The 21040-nt window shown below is 33.9% G+C and overlaps 3 protein-coding genes across 7 annotated transcripts; 2 read left to right on the top strand and 1 right to left on the bottom strand.

Moving 5' to 3' along the window:
- The first annotated feature begins 5855 nt into the window (after positions 1 to 5855).
- On the top strand, positions 5856 to 7507 carry LOC105829954 (ADP-ribosylation factor-like protein 2-binding protein). Its single transcript, XM_012669045.3, has 6 exons — positions 5856 to 6109; positions 6257 to 6361; positions 6465 to 6571; positions 6663 to 6748; positions 6846 to 6942; positions 7022 to 7507. Exons 1-6 carry the CDS (start codon positions 6106 to 6108, stop codon positions 7112 to 7114), a joined length of 492 nt encoding a protein of 163 aa, XP_012524499.1. The 5' UTR covers positions 5856 to 6105; the 3' UTR covers positions 7115 to 7507.
- On the bottom strand, positions 7209 to 11829 carry LOC105829945 (nuclear pore complex protein Nup93). The gene is made up of 7 exons (XM_012669035.3): positions 11078 to 11829; positions 10108 to 10288; positions 9067 to 10030; positions 8665 to 8989; positions 8230 to 8586; positions 8002 to 8119; positions 7209 to 7924 (listed from the first exon to the last, which is right to left on the bottom strand). Exons 1-7 carry the CDS (start codon positions 11302 to 11304, stop codon positions 7613 to 7615), a joined length of 2484 nt encoding a protein of 827 aa, XP_012524489.1. The 5' UTR covers positions 11305 to 11829; the 3' UTR covers positions 7209 to 7612.
- Positions 11830 to 13897: 2068 nt separating this feature from the next.
- On the top strand, positions 13898 to 20483 carry LOC105829031 (ubiquitin carboxyl-terminal hydrolase CYLD). 5 transcript variants are annotated; one of them, XM_012667664.3, is made up of 13 exons: positions 13898 to 14049; positions 14125 to 14266; positions 15400 to 16282; positions 16998 to 17142; positions 17218 to 17448; positions 17988 to 18163; positions 18235 to 18348; positions 18427 to 18650; positions 18772 to 18944; positions 19038 to 19334; positions 19426 to 19541; positions 19610 to 19826; positions 20066 to 20256. In XM_012667664.3, the coding sequence occupies exons 3-13, from the start codon at positions 15809 to 15811 to the stop codon at positions 20254 to 20256; spliced, it is 2358 nt and encodes a 785-aa protein (XP_012523118.1). In that variant the 5' UTR covers positions 13898 to 14049; positions 14125 to 14266; positions 15400 to 15808. The 5 variants fall into 5 exon arrangements, with proteins under 5 accessions (XP_012523118.1, XP_036149237.1, XP_028046618.1 ...); XM_028190817.2 differs by having other exon boundaries at positions 13909 to 14266; positions 15400 to 15868; positions 15936 to 16282; XM_036293344.1 differs by having other exon boundaries at positions 13908 to 14266.
- The last annotated feature ends 557 nt before the right edge of the window (positions 20484 to 21040 follow it).

Below are 21040 nucleotides of genomic sequence, written 5' to 3'. Positions count from 1 at the left end.
AAATTATTGTTTCACGCTGTGTGTAGCAATAGATGCCTATGCAAGCGACTTGCGTAGACACACTTTTTATTCATGTCATCCCATTTTGTTACATAATTAGAGTCTTAGGATAATTTTTACAGCATTGTTATTAACTACATGTTATTAGAAACAACATATTACATATATATTACTTAATATTTTTTAATTTATTAATATTTACAGATTATGTATATGGTTTTAATTAATATTTCCTTAAAAAAAAGAAACTAAAAGAATATCAAATAAACAAAAGAAACATGTTAAACAGCTCAGTATAACAATTGTATATGGTATACAATTACATTTGTTAATTATATAACATTATGTAAATATAAAAATAATGTAAAGTGTTTTTTAATAAAAATAAACATTTATAAAATATGATATAAATATAAAGATATTAAAATTAGTTTATATATAATATCTTTTAACTTAAAACTCAAAACTGCAAATTGCAACTGCAAACTTATATTGTTATTTCAAATGTATAGTAAATTTTTACTTTATTTTATTGATTTTACAATGTAAACGATTACCTGTTTTCTGCATCCCAGCTAGTTTCAACAGATCTATATCAATACTATGAATATACATATAACTCGTAATTTGTTTTTACTGCATATATTGCCTCTTGAAATCTTTGAACGAAAACTATGGATTTTATATCACTAAAAAATTTGCTATGAGATTTATTTTTTCAACGTTAGAACAGCAAAGAAATAATTATTTTCAAGTTAATTTATATTTTCAAGCTACGCTTTTGTCTTTATCTTTGTTTGACCAATATATTCATCGCTAAATTCCGAAAAACGTGAGCTCACACTGAGCAAAAAGTGTTCGGTAGTTGTAATTATAATTGCGTGGTAAAATAATTATAATTAAGGGTTTTATTTTTACAGTTATTTCTACTATAATGTTAGTAATAATATAATGTTATGTTTACAGTTTTACCAACTATGAAAAGTTTTACTATAAATTATAATAATTTTAAATAGTGATAAAGTAACATAAAAAATGGGTGGTAAAAATAAAATAAACATTTTTATACAATAGTAAATACAATTACAATCATAATAAATATAACTTTTTTTAACATTTACTTAATTTACGTAGTAATAATAACAAATAATTATAATTTAAGTTAATTAAAACAACTACAAACACATAATTAATACCAAAAATGAGTATGAGTTATAATTTAATTATGATAATTGCAACCATATTTTCTCTTAGTGCAAGCTCCAGAAGACAGCATGTGATTGAGAATGACAATATTTCAATAGAATTTTTATTGACAAACAGATAAATTATTGTTTGTTTCTCTAACCATAGCGAGAGAAACGACCCGCGCAGAGGCATACTTTTATAATCTCTATTTCCAATGGCTTTTGCCTCTGCCCAACTCGGAACAAACCGTCATGTTCGTTTCAAAAACGTAAACTGAAGAGATCAGAGAAAAAGCGCGCGACAGGAATGAACGGTTTCCTCTACGATTATCCCGTAACGCATGATAATGAGATGTCTATCCCGAATTATCGAACCGTGCCGAGTTTGCGATAACGTCACCGGCGAATTGACGGGTTTTATACAGTTTCGTAGAAATTCCCCGTTGTGAAGGGCGAAACCGGAGATGCTCGACTGTAGTATCGCTGCCGTTATCGCGATACGATGCTTTTAGTTAATTAGCGTACCAACAAGTGTCAAGCTGACACGATGCACAAGATACCGCAACTGCCGCGGCATTCTGTTAACAAGATTTGTCGGTGTCTTGAATTATCGAACGTAACTGCTCCGCGCGATAATATCAGTGGCGCGAATATCGATAGATTTAGTATACGAATCTGATAATTGGCGCATACGAAATCGCGTCAGCTAAATACCTATTGCAGGTATCATTTCAGATGATTAAAGATCGATTCGCTATCGTTAGTACGGCAGAAGATTATCGTCGATTATTATTGTTCCTGTTACGTGCATAGCGTGTCAATGAACTCGACCTGAGCCTCCGTCTACAATCTGAATCTTTTTTGACCCAAGCAAAATTTCATTCTCAAATTTCTCCGTTTAAATTTCAAGTGTTATTAATCCTAGAGTGCTATTGTGGAGGAATTTTTACCTTGCTGATTTAAACTTATTGTTAGTACAGTTCTCGTGATTAAAATTTTGATAGTTTAAAATAATATTTAATAAGATTTCTTTAATAACGTTATTTTACTTATTATTCTCTCCCCCCCCTTCTCTCTCTCTCTCTCTCTCTCTCTCTCTCTCTCTCTCTCTCTCTCTCTCTCTCTCTCTCTCTCTCTCTCTCTCTCTCTCTCTCTCTTTCTCTCTCTATCTCTCTATCTCTCTCGCAATTTATAAAATACAAAGTGTTAAAAATATTCTTAGTTATATGAGCGATTTTTCACTTTCAGTTTACCCAGAGTACTATTATACTAAAAAAATATGAATAAAATTCTAGAATTAAATAAAAATTTTATCATTTTAGTTAAAAATTACTTCGTAACGTAATAAAGATGTTGAAATAATTCTAATTTTTTCAGAGTATTTAAAACAGAAAAGAAAGACTGAGCAAAAAAATTCAGATTATAGATAAGGTGAATAAAAATGTGATTGTAGGTAGACAATTACTATATGTCCGCGTTGAAAATTGTTTCTTGATAATAATTTTGCTTTCTTATACATTATGTCTAAATTAAAACGTAAACATTGAAAATTTGATGTAATATTATTTTACTAGCATTTCTTGATAATTACGGCATACGCGGATGTGTCTGTCGTTGAACAATAATGACGTGGGAATCATGTTCCTCAATTAAAGTTATTTAGACTGTAAAACGACATTCCTTTCCTCGGTATTATTACCGAGGGGGAAATTATTATTCATTTTAATGTGTTTCCGTATGTTTCTAAACATCAACTGACAGTAAAAATCAATGTTATAATTTTACGCAACAATTATTTATACGTACATGTGTGTTAAATTACATTTTTGTTACATGTACGTCGTGCATAAACAGTCGTGCATAAATAATTTTACACTCTTGTCACACTATGTACTATTGTATTATCTAATGTGAAATTATAGCCTTCATGTTATGCTACTATTAGTTAATGTTGATTTTAATCAGTTGTTAATTATGTCTTTCATCGGAATTTCTTGAATTATTATAATATATACATATAATATATCTTTGATAAGCATGAGTATGGTTAAATTCTGTTTATTACGTAAACGTAAAAACAAATACATTTTTCAAGTTAATTAATACGATGTCCCAGAAACTACTAAAAGTAATCGACTTTCACTTTTGCATATATGTAAAATATATATCTGTTCATCGCTCAAAAAAAGAAAAATATTGCAAATTATTAAAGAGTAGTGCATTTTTTAAAAACAAATATCGATTTTTTTACCAAATTTATTAAATTTAACATATATAAAAAAATAATTAATTTATTTCTTCAATAATCTTAATTTAAACAGACATGTATTTTATATATACATAAAAGCTGAAACCAACAGCTTCGGTAATTTCTGAACACATTTTGTGTTAGCCAACTTAAAAAATAACTTCGTTTTTCAATTTTGGTAACAAATTTAGTAAAAACTAATAAATATTTAGTCATATCAAAATTTGTAGATATTTAATAAATATATGTATAAGTAGTATATATTTATTAAACATATACAAATGCGAGTATATGAAAAAGTGTAATAAAATATGTGTAGCAGTTTTCTTTAACAAAATTTTTAAAAATAACCAAACTTTTTCGCGCTTTAAACTAGAATACTCTTTTAAAATTTCAAAAATTTAAAAAAGACTATCTAATGAGCTAAGGAGGAATTCGACTAAACTTCAATTTACTTCGATTCGACTATGTTAATTAACTTATCAAGCAACACACACAAAACTATTTTGTTGACGTGGACAGGACTAATAATTAATTCTTTTTCACGCAAAGTTAAAAGATTGGGTATCGTAATGGGACTACGGAGTATACTATAGTCAAAAATTTTGCCGCGAGCGATTCTGCTGCTCTCGAGCTAATTGCCGATTAAGTTGATCGGTGCTTGTCCCAAAGTCGCCAAACGAGCGAGATTCACAGCGTCCCCCGAAGTTGAAGAATTCGGGGAATTGCCGGAGGGCTGTCCATCCCACTTCCATTCCAAGAAACTACCGAGTGTTAGCGAAAGCACGTTTTAACGTAACGACGAGACAGCACCTAACCAGAATAACAGGTCACGATTACGTTAAAGTTATGTTAAAACAAATTGAAAAATAACTCCAATAATTTTAAAATTATTTTGATATCATCATGACTTTTTATCTCGTTCAAGCAGAGACTTATTAACTTTCAACAAAATATGGCGCGAAATTAATGATACAAATGGCTAATATTAATTAATTTGATGCTAATTATTGAAGACAGATATAAGTCATTGGATCGATGGAAAAAAAATATTAATAATTTACTTTGCATTATTGTCGCTTATTTACGAATAATTTGCACTGAGAGACGAACGACAATTGTAAAATGTGTATCACATTTAATAATTAAACCCACCGGACTAGAAAGTAAAGCGGTATTATTTTTCGACGTGCACCAACGACGATTTTTCCGCGTGTATATCGCGGGCAAATTGGAAATCGTTTTGCCTGGCCCGATACGTCAACAACGGCATTCACGTTGAAATTTAATTCGACGTGCTCTCTATGATTCTATTTGCGTCACATGGTATTTCGCCGTGACGCACGTAAGCGGTCTCGCTCGAGTTTGTACGAATTCCATAAATATTGGTGTGCCAGGCACCGGACGACGTTATAAAGATTCCGATTTATGAAGTTGCTCTATGGAGTATGAAATTGTTGCGCGCATTATAGGGGGTTGTTACATGTACAGCAATCGGACAGAAGAATTTTCTTCTCTCCGTGAATATTCTCTTCGTTCCAATGGCAGCTCTTTGCCCCGGTGATTTGATTAAACTGGACCGTAATTGTTCGAGAGTGATTGCAATGGACGAAAAAAAAAAATCCGGAATAAATTTCTGATATAATTATACATTTGATTTTATTGACGCGGTATAAGTGCGCGCTGATTTGTGTTGCTATTTCTTTAATTATTCGGAGAATTTTAGTTTCAGAGTTCAGAGAGAGAGAAAAAATTGTTTGATATTGCAATTGCACATTGCAGTAAAATAATTATAGCTAGAAGCTACATTTTTATAATTATTACTGTTATAATGTTAGTAATAATAATTTTCACAAGTGAAATTTCCTCTCAGAATTTTTATATAAATTGAAATACTTTTCAGAAATAGTACACTAAAAAATTTATATCTCTCTTTTCTGAATTTTTCATATATATATTTCAAAACATTTTTAAGATTTGTATAAAAATCTGAGAAATTTTCTAAATAGTTATAAAATTATACAAAAATTTTGAAATTTATATAAAAATTCTTGAAAAATTAAATAAAAAATTTTTAGAAAATTTTCAGCAGCGTTACAGAAATTTTTCTATTGTTCACAATTTTTTTCAAATTTCTAAACTATCTCAATTACAAGACAATATATTGACGAGAAAAATAATTTTTAAAAAGCCAACGTGCAAAAACAGAAAGAGAAATATGAAAGAGTCGTTACACAGAAATTCATTTATTAAAGAAAAACTACGATATTAAAAATTGAACTCTACAAATATTCGGTTATTGTGGAGTGGAAAAAGTGAATGGTACTGCCATCTATTGATTTTCTTCAATACTGTGTCGCGCAATTTTAACTTGGTAAACACTTGTATACAATTATCAATACATAAATTCGCACGATAAATGAACATTTAATTCACATCCAGTATATCGCGATACATGTGAAATAAAATTCTTTCGCAAATGCAATCAATTGTTATGTTTTCCTTATCAAACTGAAAATTTAACCTTCCAGAAGCTCTAATCGATAAAACGACGCCTACGTCGTTCGGGCAACTTTAATCTGTAATTCGACGGGAAACTGCTTACGACTGAGACGATTTTACCTTACAATTTAAACGAGTGCCTTATTTTTTACGATAAAAGAAAAAAGCATGGGTTCGTCTAAATTGTATCTACCTAATTTCGTGAGATTAACGTTCACTGCGGCGTATGCAACATTCGTCAATAATTCGATACAAAAATATATGCAATATTTGGTTCAATAATAAACGTGTTGAAATAAATGTCAGAAATACATTTCAGACGAATCGGGTTTGTCGAGTCCGGAGGACGAAAAGCGAATCTCGAGAAGTGAGGAGGAATGTTTGTTCGATGAAATAATCGGGCATATTGAGGATTTATTGTTAGGTATCAGATTATTCTGAGGAAAAGATTCCTTATCAATATATTTTATGACTTAACGGAATCTTTATCGCTAGAGTTTATGACCTAAAAAAAATCCATTTTTCAGAGGAAGACTTCCAAGCCCTTCAGCACAAATTTTTAGAGAAGTATTGGAACGTTTTCGAGCCAGTAGAGGACAACAAGTTGATTTACACTGACATATTTAACGAATATGTAAGTTTTTAAACGTGAAAGCCTTAAAATTCCCTGATTACTACCAATTTTTTGAGATATATGTATATATACATTTTAATTATTATTCCAGAATAAAACTATAGAGGCATACATCGTGGATTATCTGAAGAAAGTCATGCCACAGTTTACAGTAGACACTCTTTTGCACCAATTAAAGTGATTATAATTAAAATATATAATAATAGGAATAATAGAAACAGACTTCTATCTAATAAATTTTACATTTTCACATATGCCTACAAATAAAATGCAGTAAGAAGCAAAAGGAATTGGAAGGTGAAGTTTTCGAGGTACTATCAACAATAACAGATTTCTTAGCCTTTAAGGAAATGTTCCTGGATTACAGAGCGGTAGGTACAAGATTATTTAAAACTTTTTTCTTCATGTCTACGTTTATGTACATAAGTACAATAAAAGAATTCTTTGCAGATGAAAGAAGGTAAAGTTGCAGATCTCAGTTGTGGAATATCCATAACGTCTTTGAAATCCTATAATGCAGAAGACTGCAAGAATCCAAGATAATAAAAATTATTTTTACACCAGAAATAGTCTTTTAGATGAACGCTAGAGGGTGTATACAAGTGAAAGCAGTGTAAAATGTGATATAAATTGGAAATATTGATTATGTTCAATATTTATTAAATCAACAGATTATATACTTATTTGTATTTTGCAAAACTCTATTGTCAGTACATTTACAAATAGCAGTACAAAAATAATTCGAATAATTTATCGTACTGCGTCTCTCTCTTACATTTTACAAAGTTTCGTACAACCTACTATATAGTACATGAAAAGTACTTGAATCTGAGCTGAAGTGAATCTTTGAAAACTTGGTGTTATCAGTTACTGTAATTGTTCTTGATAGAATATGTGCAATCCTATTACATTTTAAATTAAAAATGAAATTTTTATTGGAATATTTATTATGTAGAATTTAAAAAACCTTTTAAATATAATTAACAAATGTATAAACTGCACTTAAATATTTAAGCTAAAATATAAATTTCACATTCGATTCTAATGCATAAGAATCTCCATTTGTACAAGTTTGCTATTTGTTTCGTTCGGCATACGATATGGCAACGTGCCCGCGAAACTCGTTAATGCTCGGGCTTGCTCTCGGAGATCATGTAACTGCTGCTCTCTCGCAATTTTATCGCCCGGCTCCACCGATCGCAATTTCTGATATTGACGATACAGTATCGTCATAGTGGCTAGAAGAACATCGGCTAGAGTGCCAGCCACTTCGGGCGACACCCGACGTAAAGCGTTCACTCTTTCGTCGACTTCCTTCACTTGAAGAGGTAACATCTTTGAATCCGCAATTGTCTAAAGAAAAAAAAATTGTTATTTAAACCTTAAACTGACTGAAGCATTCTATTATTATTTATTTAAAATGTACTTACCCTGAGCGCACTCTGATATTGCTCATTGTGGAATTGATCAAAGAAAACCATAAGATCTCTCAAGGTATAGAATGAAGATACTACTTCTGAAGGCGCTTGGATCGCAATATCCTTGTATCTGAAAAGATTTACAATACTCACGAATAACAAACTTAAATTTTACATTTAGTTTATATTATATAAATTTAAAGATATTTTTTCAAAAGAGACTGTCGCCGTAAATTGTACCTTGTACTAATATCCATTGCCGTGACTTGTAGTCGTGCCCTGAGAGAACCGGGTGGTCCTTTCTGACTAACAACTTGCGTCAAAAGAGTGCACATTAAACTGAGAACCTTCTCATGATTTCTAGCCAGATCGTACATCATAACTGCATCTTCTAGCAGACCTTTTCTATACAACGTTTCGGCACATATATTTATTACGTCGTCGGTATTGATCTGAAATTGATCCAAGATCCCTGGAAGTCTGCGATCCTTGTCAAGTTTTCCGACCAGTAAAATGCGGTTTGCAGGAGAGGCGTCTACCACCATTTCTGCGGCAGATGCGGCAAACATATTACGATCGTACGGATCCTTCATACATCTAAAAGCAAAGCGTCAATGTAATATCACGTTCATAATTTAACGATTGATTTCCAATAAAAGTGATTAAGGTTCTTACCTTAATAAAAATAAATAATGAAGGCTCTCTTTTGGATCTGATGATTCGAATCTTTTAACATATAATAATATCAACCTAGCGAAATTCAATCTCTTCGCTGGCGGCTTATCAGCAGGGTCTACGCTTATAAGAGGCGCTAAAACACTTTGACTGACAGCCAATAAATTGTGTTCATTCATGGCTGCTGCCAGATGGACAGCATGCGCTAAGTGCCTCGCTCCAGCGCCCGTAGCTAAGAATTCTATCGCTGCTTCAAACTGTCCAGTCAAAAACAGCATCGAAAAGTATAAAAATGGCTGCTCATGCGCGTGATAATAAGTTTCTCCTAAAAAAAAAATGTATTAATTAAGATTTTTGAAAAAACATTCTATAAAGGTCGATTATTTAAACAATTATTATTACCATATATTTCTGAAATTGTACTCTGCAGATAGTCCAACGTAAGTTTGTTCTCAATATCCGCTTGATCTCTCACTTGACACAACTTCAGCCACAAGTAATCGTCGGCCGTGGCTATCACCTCCGAGTGCAAATCGTCCGGCTCGCAGGGAACCAACGCGCAATATGCCGCTCTCTTGTACGAATCAGAGACAGATCGCACTTGCTTCCTATAGTGTAACTTCAGAATAGATTCGGCACGACTGCTCGGACGATGGTGCTGATCGTCGCAAGCCTCCTCGAGAGCCGTTTTGAATTCTGGGAATTCTATACTGCACTGATTCAAGCACTGCAATCCAGCCTTGTAGTCCCCGGCTCGCATGCAGTAGTACACTAGCGGCCACAACGGCTTATCCTCCACCATGGTGTCCTCCAAATCCCTCAGGTTTTGTACTTTGACGCCCACAAAGCTCTTGACCAGAGGTATGGTGCCCGGAATGCCGCCTCGCTTCGCCTGAACAAGATTATCGTTGATTATGGAGTTCATAAAGTCTCTGTATCGATTTTCCAGATACTTTTTGGCTTGCAAGACGATTCGCTGTTCGATTGCGGGGCTGCTTCTCGATTTAATTTGATCTCCTCGAGGAGTCGGCGGAATATCGACCATACATTTTACCATTTGCCACAGATCCACGATCTTCTTGTCATTAAAGGACTCAGAAGCTCTGTAGAATGCGTTAAACAAACTGGGCCGCGTTACACCTCTGAGCACATGATCATTGTAAGTCTGCAATTCCTTCACGTAGGCGACTTCTACGCTGGAGAGCCCGCTGACCATTGAACCAGCTAGTTTCGTACGCTGTGGAGCACCACGTAAATCTACCAGCTCGCCGGACGGCGCAGTCATGGCATTTATTATCTCAAACCGCATTTGCTTCCATTCTCCCAACATGTGTTCCATTTGTTGTGCTCTAGTAAGCTCAAACGTCTAAAAAGTAAGTTTAATATTATTCATTCCTTATCGCATACAAATAAATGTACAGATTTAATTATTATTATACATACATCTTTGTGAACTTGTTCAATAATAGAAAGAATCGCGTTTTCCTTTTCATTCCTGAGATAGCTTACAATGTCGGTATCCGCGATAGGATCTAGAGGTTCAAATGTACGTCTCGCACTGAGTGAATTAAGTTTCTGAGAGATTTGAGATAAATCTACCCCTCGAGAGCCTAGCAAGACGTGACTGAAATATAAATTTTTTATATTAACATTTGGACATTTTCCAAATACACAAATAACATAATATAACATTGTGTTCAATTAGATCACAATATCACAATATTATAAAAATGTAAGAACCAATATGTAAAATGTCATTATTACAGTAATAAAATGATCTTCCTAATGTAACTTTTTCTTAATAAATTTTCCCGTTCTTGTTTCTTTCTTATTAAAAAAGGCTTGAGAATATTATATTAGATAAGCAGCAATACTTGCTAAATTAGCTAATGTTATATTGCTGTAATTTCTATATTATTATAACTTAAAAAGATATCTTCTTAGATATCAACTTAAAAAGGAATAGATTCATATGAGAACAATTTCTATTTAATAATAGTCTTGTAATTAGCAAATCTTGAGTTTAATTCGATTCACATTCTGTGTATGCCTTAGTAAAAGTCAATTTATGAGATTATGATTGGAAAATTTTAAAATTGTTACTAAAAAAGTAATAAAAATTATAATCTATTTTTAGGAATAATACATTGAAATAATTATAATATGTGATAATTAATTAATAATTAACAATTAACAATCATAAAATTAACTAAATAAGAATAAAAAGAGAAAACTACTTCAAATTTTCTTTGAAGTTGAGCCAAGACGATTTAAGTCATTCCAACGAGAGATTACGCATGGCGCACGAAAAAAAATCGGAGTGCGGAGGAACTTTAAATTGTTGTGAGAAATCTGACAAGAAATTTATCATATTTTATGTATTATATCAAACGACAAAACGGAATAAACTTACGCTTGCGCTTCGTTGTCCTGCGTGCTCGTCTGCGTAACACGAGACCACAGCTCGTTGGACGCCTCCAATATTTGTCGCAGATTTCTCTCAACCTGCGGCAGATCTTCGTTTCCCTCGACAGTCGCGGACAGCTGTTCCGCCGACCTCAGCAATTCACTGAAGCCGGAGTCCGTGGTTAATCGTAACGTGTCGGCGGGCAGCATATCGGCGTGACCGGTATCGCCCATGTTCCTAACCTAATCACTTGCGCGCGATGCCAAGACGCCAAAAGTAAAAATCACGCGGCAAAGATCACCAGGGATACACACTCAAATGGAGAGAGTTGCTCTTATTTTTAATACTTCATGCATTGGTAGATGGCGTCAGTAGCTATAATTCTCATTGGCTGCGTACCATTCTCCTCGAGCGAATACGCGCACACGAAAACTTTGCCACAAACGAAAATCAACATGACACGAGAGTGGCGGACGTCACGTAACTTCATGGAAACGCAGGCCGAGGAAAACGTTTGAATAAAAATCACACGCCGAGATACGACGAACGGAGACAAATTTGTTTCGAGAATTTCGTATGCTCGCACGACGACTAGTAGCACTTCAATTAGCACTCGCGATATACTACCGAACGTATCCCCTTCGAGAAACACTTTGCTCGAACACGGACTCACGACAGTCTCAACATCGTAGTTGGGCACAATTCGAATTCTAAATACGCGAGACACGCGAAACACGCACGGAGTCAACGGAACGTTCGACTACGTATGACCAGCGCTGGAGCACGAAGAAACATGGCTGCCGGCACGGCAGCGGCGGACGTGACTGTTGGTAGGTACACTCGGCGGTACTCGGCGCTAGCCGGCGCGACTCGGCAAGTCGGCCGCCGAGTCGCGCCGACTAGCGCCGAGTACCGCCGAGTGTACCTACCAACAGTCACGTCCGCCGCTGCCGTGCCGGCAGCCATGTTTCTTCGTGCTCCAGCGCTGGTCATACGTAGTCGAACGTTCCGTTGACTCCGTGCGTGTTTCGCGTGTGTCTCGCGTATTCAGAATTCGAATTGTGCCCAACTACGATGTTGAGACTGTCGAGAGTGTCATCGCGAGACGTGAGATCGTATTCATGTGTAAAGCGCGGTATCGTGCCTTCGGTTTCGAGTGAAGTGTTCGCGTGCGCGTTCGAGCAGTGTTTGCTCGAAGAGGATGATACGTTCGGTAATATATCGCGAGTGCTAATTGAAGTGCTACTAGTCGTCGTGCGAGCATACGAAATTCTCGAAACAAATTTATCTCCGTTCGTCGTATCTCGGCGTGTGATTTTCATTCAAACGGTTTTCTCAGCCTGCGTTTCTACGAAGTTACGTGACGTTACGCCACGTTGATTTTTTGTTCCGGACAAAGTTTTCGTGTGCGCGTATTCGCTTGAGAGTGTACGTAATACCTTCGGCAGAATGTCGATCGTGCCGATAATGAAACATTTACTAGTCGTCGCGCAATCATACAGAGATACAAAACTCTGGGAGCGAATTGATTTACTTCTGTTCAGTGTGTCTTGACGTGCCGTACTTTTCACGTAATTTTTTCAAATGTAACGGTCGCGCCAAGTGAAATTCTCGCGCGCGATTTACGTTTTATTCGTATGTGATATATTATCCGTAATATCGGGAGTGCCGAATAAAGTATCGGGTGATCGTTATTAATGTGCGGTTCGAGAATAGCAGGCTGATATCAGCAGAAAGTGGCATCCATGGAGCGATTCGATATTCCGAAAAAGGAATTAATGTAGCAGTTAGCAGCAGCAGCATCAGCAGCAGGAGCAGCGACAGCAATCGGTGAGTGAATTTTTATCAAATCAATTATTTGAATTTATATCATGTATATTGTGGTATTGCATTTATAGAACATTTATAGAACACGATTTTGCACATTTGCATAAAATAGAGTTAAAATATGAATGCATATAATTGTAAAATTTACGGGTATAGCATAAAACAGAACCAAATAAACGTGGACATAGCATAGAAGAGACCCAAAAAGGCATACACATTATCTACGGGATTCATAGATATTTGACTACATAGTTTAATGTGCATATAGAGGCGCTGATGGATGAAAACACCTAAAACGAGGCGATGGCCGCTCTCAGATTCCTCTCTTCCTCTTGCTTCCTCTCTGATACAAGTCATTTATAATAATTTGTTTTTATTTCGTTGATATAAGCCCATTTCTATCAACGTAGATTAACTTTAATCTCGGATTAACTTACTCTTTATCTCTTTCGAATTTTTGGAACTAGAATGAGATAACAAGTAAATTATAAACCGAGATTAAAGTTAATCTACGTTGGTAGAAACGGCCCACAGAGATCGTCACATACTTTAGTTTGATTATTGGTCGCTTGGTGGATATTACCTTATACTTGAATGATTACTAACAATTTTAAATTAATTAAAAAAATCATATTACTGGAATTTAATAATATTTTTGTCAAAAATTTGGCAAATTATTGTATAGCAGTAATTTTACAATGTTAGTGAGAATTTATTATTAAATTTAACTTCACTGACTTTCGAGAAATTACATTAAATTATTAATTGAAAGTGTTTAATACAATTCTCGGTAATACTTGTTTTTGGCGTGATTCTTATATAAGCATAAAGGGCCATCTACAATGGAGTGTTTTAGCCGTAACAGCACTAAAACTACGGCAATGCTGTCTAGAATAAAAACGACGTAGCAATAACATACAAACCGGCCATCAAAGAAAGGCGACCAAAAACTAATCCCGAATGCCCCAACGCTCATCGTAAGCACACAATGAATTGGCTCAATGTCTGCTGTAGGCTGTAAACAGTAAAGCAATACGAAGTGGAAACATTTTCTACGACTACTGCTAACGGCCTACGACTCTCCATTGTAGATGGCCCTTAAAGCACAGACTGAGATTTCGGATCCTAAAGGATCTGATAGTCTGATACTGGTGAGGGAAACTAAGGGAAACGTCGTTTTATCTTTACCACCTTATGTTTATTAATTAGCTATATTGTTATTATAGCTTAATAAGGATCCTTAATTAATATCTTCTTAATTCGAGACTCTTAATTTATTTGGTACCGCAAAGCGCATATTATACGATTGATGATGTATCGCATGCATATAATGGGCCTCAGGATACAGCAGTTATACGTTCCAATAATGTAGGTTATAATAGGTTATAGGTTATTAGAGAATAGCATATTATAATATAGTATACTTGATAGGCAACTCTTAATATAGCATTAAGTAAAACAATAATATATATGCTTCAATTGTGTATAAATTGAGCTCTGTACCTGGACTAAACTAAATGTGCAGACTCGTAAATGTGCAATAGTAAAAAAACAAAAAAAAAAGCAAAAAATGAAAGAAACGTATTTGTCTGATGTACATGCATTACCACGACATGTGTTACTGAAAATCAAATAAAAAAAAAAGTAATTTAGTCGCAGTGATGAGATATACACAAAAAATATAGAATTTTATTACATTACAGGTTTTTCAATCGGGATGTTTCTATGTTTTTCCATATGCTTATCTTTAATTAACTAATTCACTTTACATTGAATTTGAATTTACACTTCATATGTATAGAAATTATTGTTTTCTTGTGCAATATTGTCATCTGACCAAATAAGAACCTGCACAGTCATTATATAGTACAATATAATATAATTAAGGGGCTATCAAGGGGTGGTATAGCTAGGTTTTTAAAATGTTTAAAGTTTATTACACTCAATCAGTAATATTGACTATCTTTTTTGCAAAAGTTACGCTTCAAATTTTTTTTATTATAATTATAATATGCGAAGAGCATTTGCAATAAATTTAAGATATAGGCCTATTTTTACCAACATAGATTAATTTTAATCTTGGTTTAATTTACTTTTGTTATCTTATTCTAGTTCCAAAAATTAGAAAGAGATAAAGATGAGTAACTTAATCCAAGATTAAAGTTAATCTATGTTGGTAGAAATAAGCCATAATCAAATAATTTGCTTAGGAAATAGGCATAATATAAAGTATTCAAGTATTTCATTACATATAAACCAGATTAAATCATGACATATTAAATAAAATAATGCTTTTCCATATTTTTTTCATGCATAGTTTATACAATCTATATATTTATTATCAGTTACATTTGGCATGAATTATGAGTTGATTTAAGCATATTTATTGCTTAAATCAACTTAAGCATATTTGATTTCAGCATATTTATAATATTATATTATTTAGATTGTCTGTTATTTATTGTTTATTTACGAATTTGAACTAACTTAATTACTGAAAGGACACTATTTCACGCGTCGAGATATGTATACATGACGCGCATCGCACGAGAAAGAAATTCCCCAGCCAGTTTGACAGCGTTCGCTTCTGCTTCGAGTTCGAGCTTCGAGCTTTGCTCAGTTTCTCCGCACCGCGTATGTAAATGAAACGATGAGGTAAATCTTGTCGATACGATCCGCCAAATTATGTAGCGCGAGAAAAGAAGACTCGAAAAATCGAAAATTTGAGGAGGAGAAAGAGAAATTGTCCTATTGACTAGATAACATGTGACTTTCGAGGAAAGTGAGGGACGAGGTAAACGTCGACGGAGGTTGTTGACAGGTTGCGTTAACGCACGCGTTTAATGAGCGAGGTCGACGAGCGGTTTTTCCCTCTACCCTGGCGATGATCGTTTAGTGAAAGACCGGGCCATGGAGGACAGTAGCAAGGAACGCCGAGTCCTGCAGCACTATGTTGCCAAGCAAGACACGGTACTGATACGGATATTCGGCGTGTGTGACGTTAACATTAACAAGTTGCGTCTGGGAATGCTTGTAGAAGCACTGGAGGATTTGAAGGAGAGCGTGTTGAGGGTACGCGTAACCGACACCGTCAGCGGATCTAAGACCTGGTACGGTACGGAATGGCGTTGCCACAAGTACGATCTAATCCCTGTATCGCCAAGGGTCTGGCAATGCTTGCTCGCCATACAGTCTCCTCAGGAGAGAATCCGGCTGGCGAACGACGAAGGTCTGTGCGAGCAGATACAAAGTATATCAATGGACGATGTAATCTGGTACTGCTCCGATCCTGCTAATCGACGTGCCAAAGAATTGGCGTTTGTCAGATACATTGGACCGGTGCCGCAACTTGGACTGGGACATTACTTTGGCCTTGAACTAGTGGTGAATTGACTAAAGCTGCTTTTAGTTGCTGATATTCTTTGTTGTTAAAGAATCTCGATTTCATAACTTAAAAATAGACATGTATACATAAGACTTAAATGTCTTATGTTTACACAAAGTCATAGTCCTTCCTTTTGCTATGTTATCTGTGTGAAAGAAAATAAGAGTTTTCAAAATTTAAAGTTAAATTAAAAAATAAGTAAGAAAACGCCTCTTTTTAAAAATTGGTTCTCAGTTTTATCTTTGGAGATATTTAACAACATTTAACTTTAAAAATATTATATATAAAATATTACAAACATTCTTATATAAAATCATTACTCTTACAGAAATTTAATAATGAACAGTGTTAAATTGGTCAGTAATTAATACTTGCTTTATAAATAAAGCATTGTTATTAATACTTTTAACTCAAGATAAATAATAATTACTAGCCAATTTAATATTGTTCGGTATTACATTTCTGTCATGGTATATAAGTTTCAAAAAATTATAAAAAGTTTATACACATTAATACATTATATATAATACATTGATATATTAAAAATACAAAATATTGCATTAAAATACTAGTTGTGAGTAAAAAAAAGAAGATATAATAAAAGGAAGGATCTGACTTTTTTAACAGATAAATTTGCAATAGGCAAATGAATACATATGCAACACAAATATGGTGGCATAAAGATAATTACATATATATATATATATATTACAGGAAAGTCAGGAGTTAGCTAAAACATCTTTATTGGCCAAGGAATATTTTATTTCCACACATTGGAATGCTGCTGCAATATTTGCTACTATAAGTAATATAATACCTTATAAAGAAACCGATTCAATTACTGGTGGCATTGAAAAAAGTATGTATATTCATGAATCAATGTTTCTTTGTTAGTCTGACCAAATCATGTAGTTTTCATATTTTTATATTTCAGCATCATTCTTAAAAAATAATACGGAAACTGACTACATTAACGATAAAAAGGGATCTGTACTCGACAGTACACCGGCCGTTTTATTAGAGCAGTTTACGCTGTTTGATGACAATAAGAACAACAACCAGGAATCTGTCAATTCATTGAAAGAACATCATCAAGCCGGAAAGCCGAATCACGAAAACGATGTAAATTATACTAAAGCCATCGATTATCCTGTTTCTAAATGCGGTAATTTCGCAGAAATAATAAATATATTATTTGTTCCGTCGATACTTTTCCCTAAAGAACTCTAAAACGAAATTAGAGCCGGTAACGGACTTTAATTTCCCCCGTGCGATAGAGGGAGTTAATAATAACTCAGGTATTTAAAAATAGACGCGCACAACCTAGCCCGCGAGACTTCCTCGAGGGCTGCCGCCAGGCAGGTTATAAGGCGTTCAGTTATTGTATTTTTGTTTAATAATGGCAGCAGAACTACAGAACATTCCTATTTTTGTATTGGAGCACAAATGGAGTAGTGATATAGAATCAAATGTATACAGTGATGTGGAAGAAGGGCGTGGCGTAAGCTTGTTGGATTACAGTAAGATACAATTAAACATGCTACCTCTATTGCACCATTCAAATGTTTCTTCTTCCTCGACAATATTTTTTTATATTAGAAAAGTCACCACCTACTTATTTGTATATCATCTTTGAGCATTCTGTTATATAGAGATACTTGGATAACACAGCAATTGATTACAACAAATTGTTAATTGCAACAGGTAATAGCGAGAAGAACGAAATCAAGAAATTCAATAGAGTAGACAGCAAGGGAGATTTGATGGTGGGCTCTAATGTGAAAGTGCTTCTGGATACTGATATTCATTATGGAGTCATTCGGTGGATCGGCACACCACCCGGTACAACTCCCGGTAAATTGATGGCAGCTGTCGAGCTGGTGAGCAAAATGAACTTATTAAATTTGGGATAAAAACAATAGAACAAACTCGGATATTCTGTCATTCATAGGATAATGGACATCCTTTAGGTACTGATGGAATTTACAAAGACATTAGATATTTTCATTGTAGACCTTATAGAGCTATATTTACCAATATCGAACACTGTTCTCATTATGAAAACGTAAGTGGAAGGAGTTATCTGTCACCTTCGTAACAACGTTAATGCGCCATGTTTGTTAATTATATCTTTTACAAACAGACGAAGCTCAATGAACGATCTGCGCACATAAATAACGACAATTTTGGTAATATGGAGAGCTCCGTAATTGCGGGCATAGTACGGCCTATCTCCGTCAAGGGAGATTTGGAAAGTATATGCGGGAAGTATCGCGGTATACAGGGTCATCACAATTCGTGCTACTTGGACGCTACTCTTTTCAGCATGTTTACATTTACCAGCGTATTCGACAATCTCCTGTTTCGGTAATTAACTTCGCTTCAATTCAATTTGTTACGTAAATATAAACAAATTCTTTTTTAATTTTTCTTTTCTTTTTTTTCTATTCTTTTATTCTATTCTTTTAATATTTTAATGGCTTTTTAGTCCACCAAATGAGAAAGATTGTCCACAATACGAAGAAGTGCAAAGGGTCTTGAGAGAGGAGATTGTGAACCCGTTGAGAAAAAATATGTTTGTCAGAGCAGATCGTGTAATGAAGCTTAGAACGTTGCTCGAAAAGCTATCGTCAGTATCCGGTCTCACTAGCGAAGAGAAAGGTTTCTTTGTATTTCAAAATATTTCTACTTTTAATCGCTGTGAATCAGCATTTTGATAAATAATTTTTGATATATGTAATTTATAATATTTAGATCCGGAAGAATTTTTAACGTCACTGGTCGCCCAGATTTTGAATGCTGAACCATTCCTCAAACTAAGCTCTGGACAGGATGCCTATCATTATCAATTGTTTGTCGAGAAAGACGACCATTTGAATCTACCGACTGTGCAGCAATTATTGGAACAGAGTTTCTTAACTAGTAATATTAGACTGAAAGAAGTTCCTTCCTGTCTCATTATACAAATGCCGCGTTTTGGAAAATCATTTAAAATGTATCAGAAAATACAACCTACGTTATTACTCGACGTGACAGACATTATTGAAGACTGTTAAGTATCATTATGCCGTATTTTTTTCACATTACAATAATCGCTTCTATCTGAGACAGATTTCAGTAACATTTACATATTGTTTTGCAGCACCCAGACAATGCACAGTGTGCGGCAAATTAGCGGAATTCGAGTGTAAGGAATGTTACGGACAATGTGGTGTTGGTCTTGAAAGTATAGCCTTCTGTTTACAGTGCCTCGAAAAAGTTTGTAAAATAGATATATAAATATAACGCATATTCAGAAATTTATAATTATTTTGCATATTTCCTAGGTACATCGTCATGAACGAAGAACCAATCATGAACCAAAAAAACTAAACGTACCTATGGAGTTTACAATTCTACAAGAACATTGTCCTGTACCTCGTCTGTATTTAGAATTATCCGCGGTGGTCTGCATCGAAACTTCGCATTACGTTTCATTTGTAAAATGTGGGCCTGGCTCGGAGGCGCCATGGTGCTTCTTTGATTCTATGGCTGACAGAAAAGGTATTTTGTCTCGCACATTTTTTATTTTGTCTCACACTCATATTTATAAATATAATAAAATAATTTCCTTTGTATTTTTTATATCTTTTGTTTCTTTTTCTTTTATCTTTTATCTTTTACTTTGAATTGTTATTTTGTATTTATCAATGATTACTATCTCATTATTCGCAATCTTTTAAATATTAAAATAAATATATTAGCAATTTTTACTGATACATAAACTTATTTGTCATCGTTAGGAGAGCAAAATGGATATAATATACCAGAGATGGTGCCATGCCCAGATTTTCCTTACTGGTTGAGCGAAGAAGGAGGAACTTATCTGACCGAATTAACAGATGACCGGCATTTACCGGAACATGCGAAACGTCTGCTTTGCGATGCATACATGTGCATGTATCAATCTCCAGACGTTATGATGTACAAATAACTCGAAGACGAACGATTTATATTTTAAGTAATGTTCGTTCTGGCATTACTGCAAAAGTGCAATCCTGCTTATAGAGCTTTCCCTAATGACGTATAAACTCATATAATAAAATTACTGTAGTTATAATCGACAAAATTTCAAGTCTCGAAATCATGTACAAAATAGAAATATACATTTGTATTTATGCAAGAAGAATATAGTTATACAAAATAAAATTGACAATAATATATGGTTTTTTAAATCTAAAGACTTCTGATGCACCTGACAGGTTTTTATCGTCGCAACGGAATTGATACTTTTTTGAATTTTTATTATAAAATCTAAAATTTTTTTTTCAGAATTTTTATATAAATTTAAAAATTTCTGTTTAGTTTTGTTAAATTTTTAAAAAATTTCTCAAATTTTTGATGTAAATTAATGTTGAGAGGAAAAATATCTACATCTTTCCCAGACTTCTTCATGTAACTTATACTTATGAATTTCCTAAGATTTCTTATTCTATATTCTATAATACATGATGAAATCTTTTGATAAACTCTAAAAGAGTTAAAAATATTTTTTAGTAATAAAATGAGAGATCTTAGAAAATATTTCAGAAGTCACATATATGAAAATTTCTAAGAAAACGCTCAATATTTTTAAAGTGTTTCAATTTGTGTATTTAAATTCTAAGAAACATTTTCACCAAGAAGGTAGATTGAATAAATTTCATTTAATCTATTTCATTTTTAAAAACTTAAATTTAATTTTTAAAACTTCTATTAACTATATAGAGTTAACTGGG

Source organism: Monomorium pharaonis, chromosome 10 (assembly GCF_013373865.1).
Source record: "Monomorium pharaonis isolate MP-MQ-018 chromosome 10, ASM1337386v2, whole genome shotgun sequence".
NCBI classification, from domain to species: domain Eukaryota; kingdom Metazoa; phylum Arthropoda; class Insecta; order Hymenoptera; family Formicidae; genus Monomorium; species Monomorium pharaonis.
The sequence above is the reverse complement of the archived record's forward strand: the minus strand, read 5'-3'. Positions and strand labels throughout refer to the sequence as shown.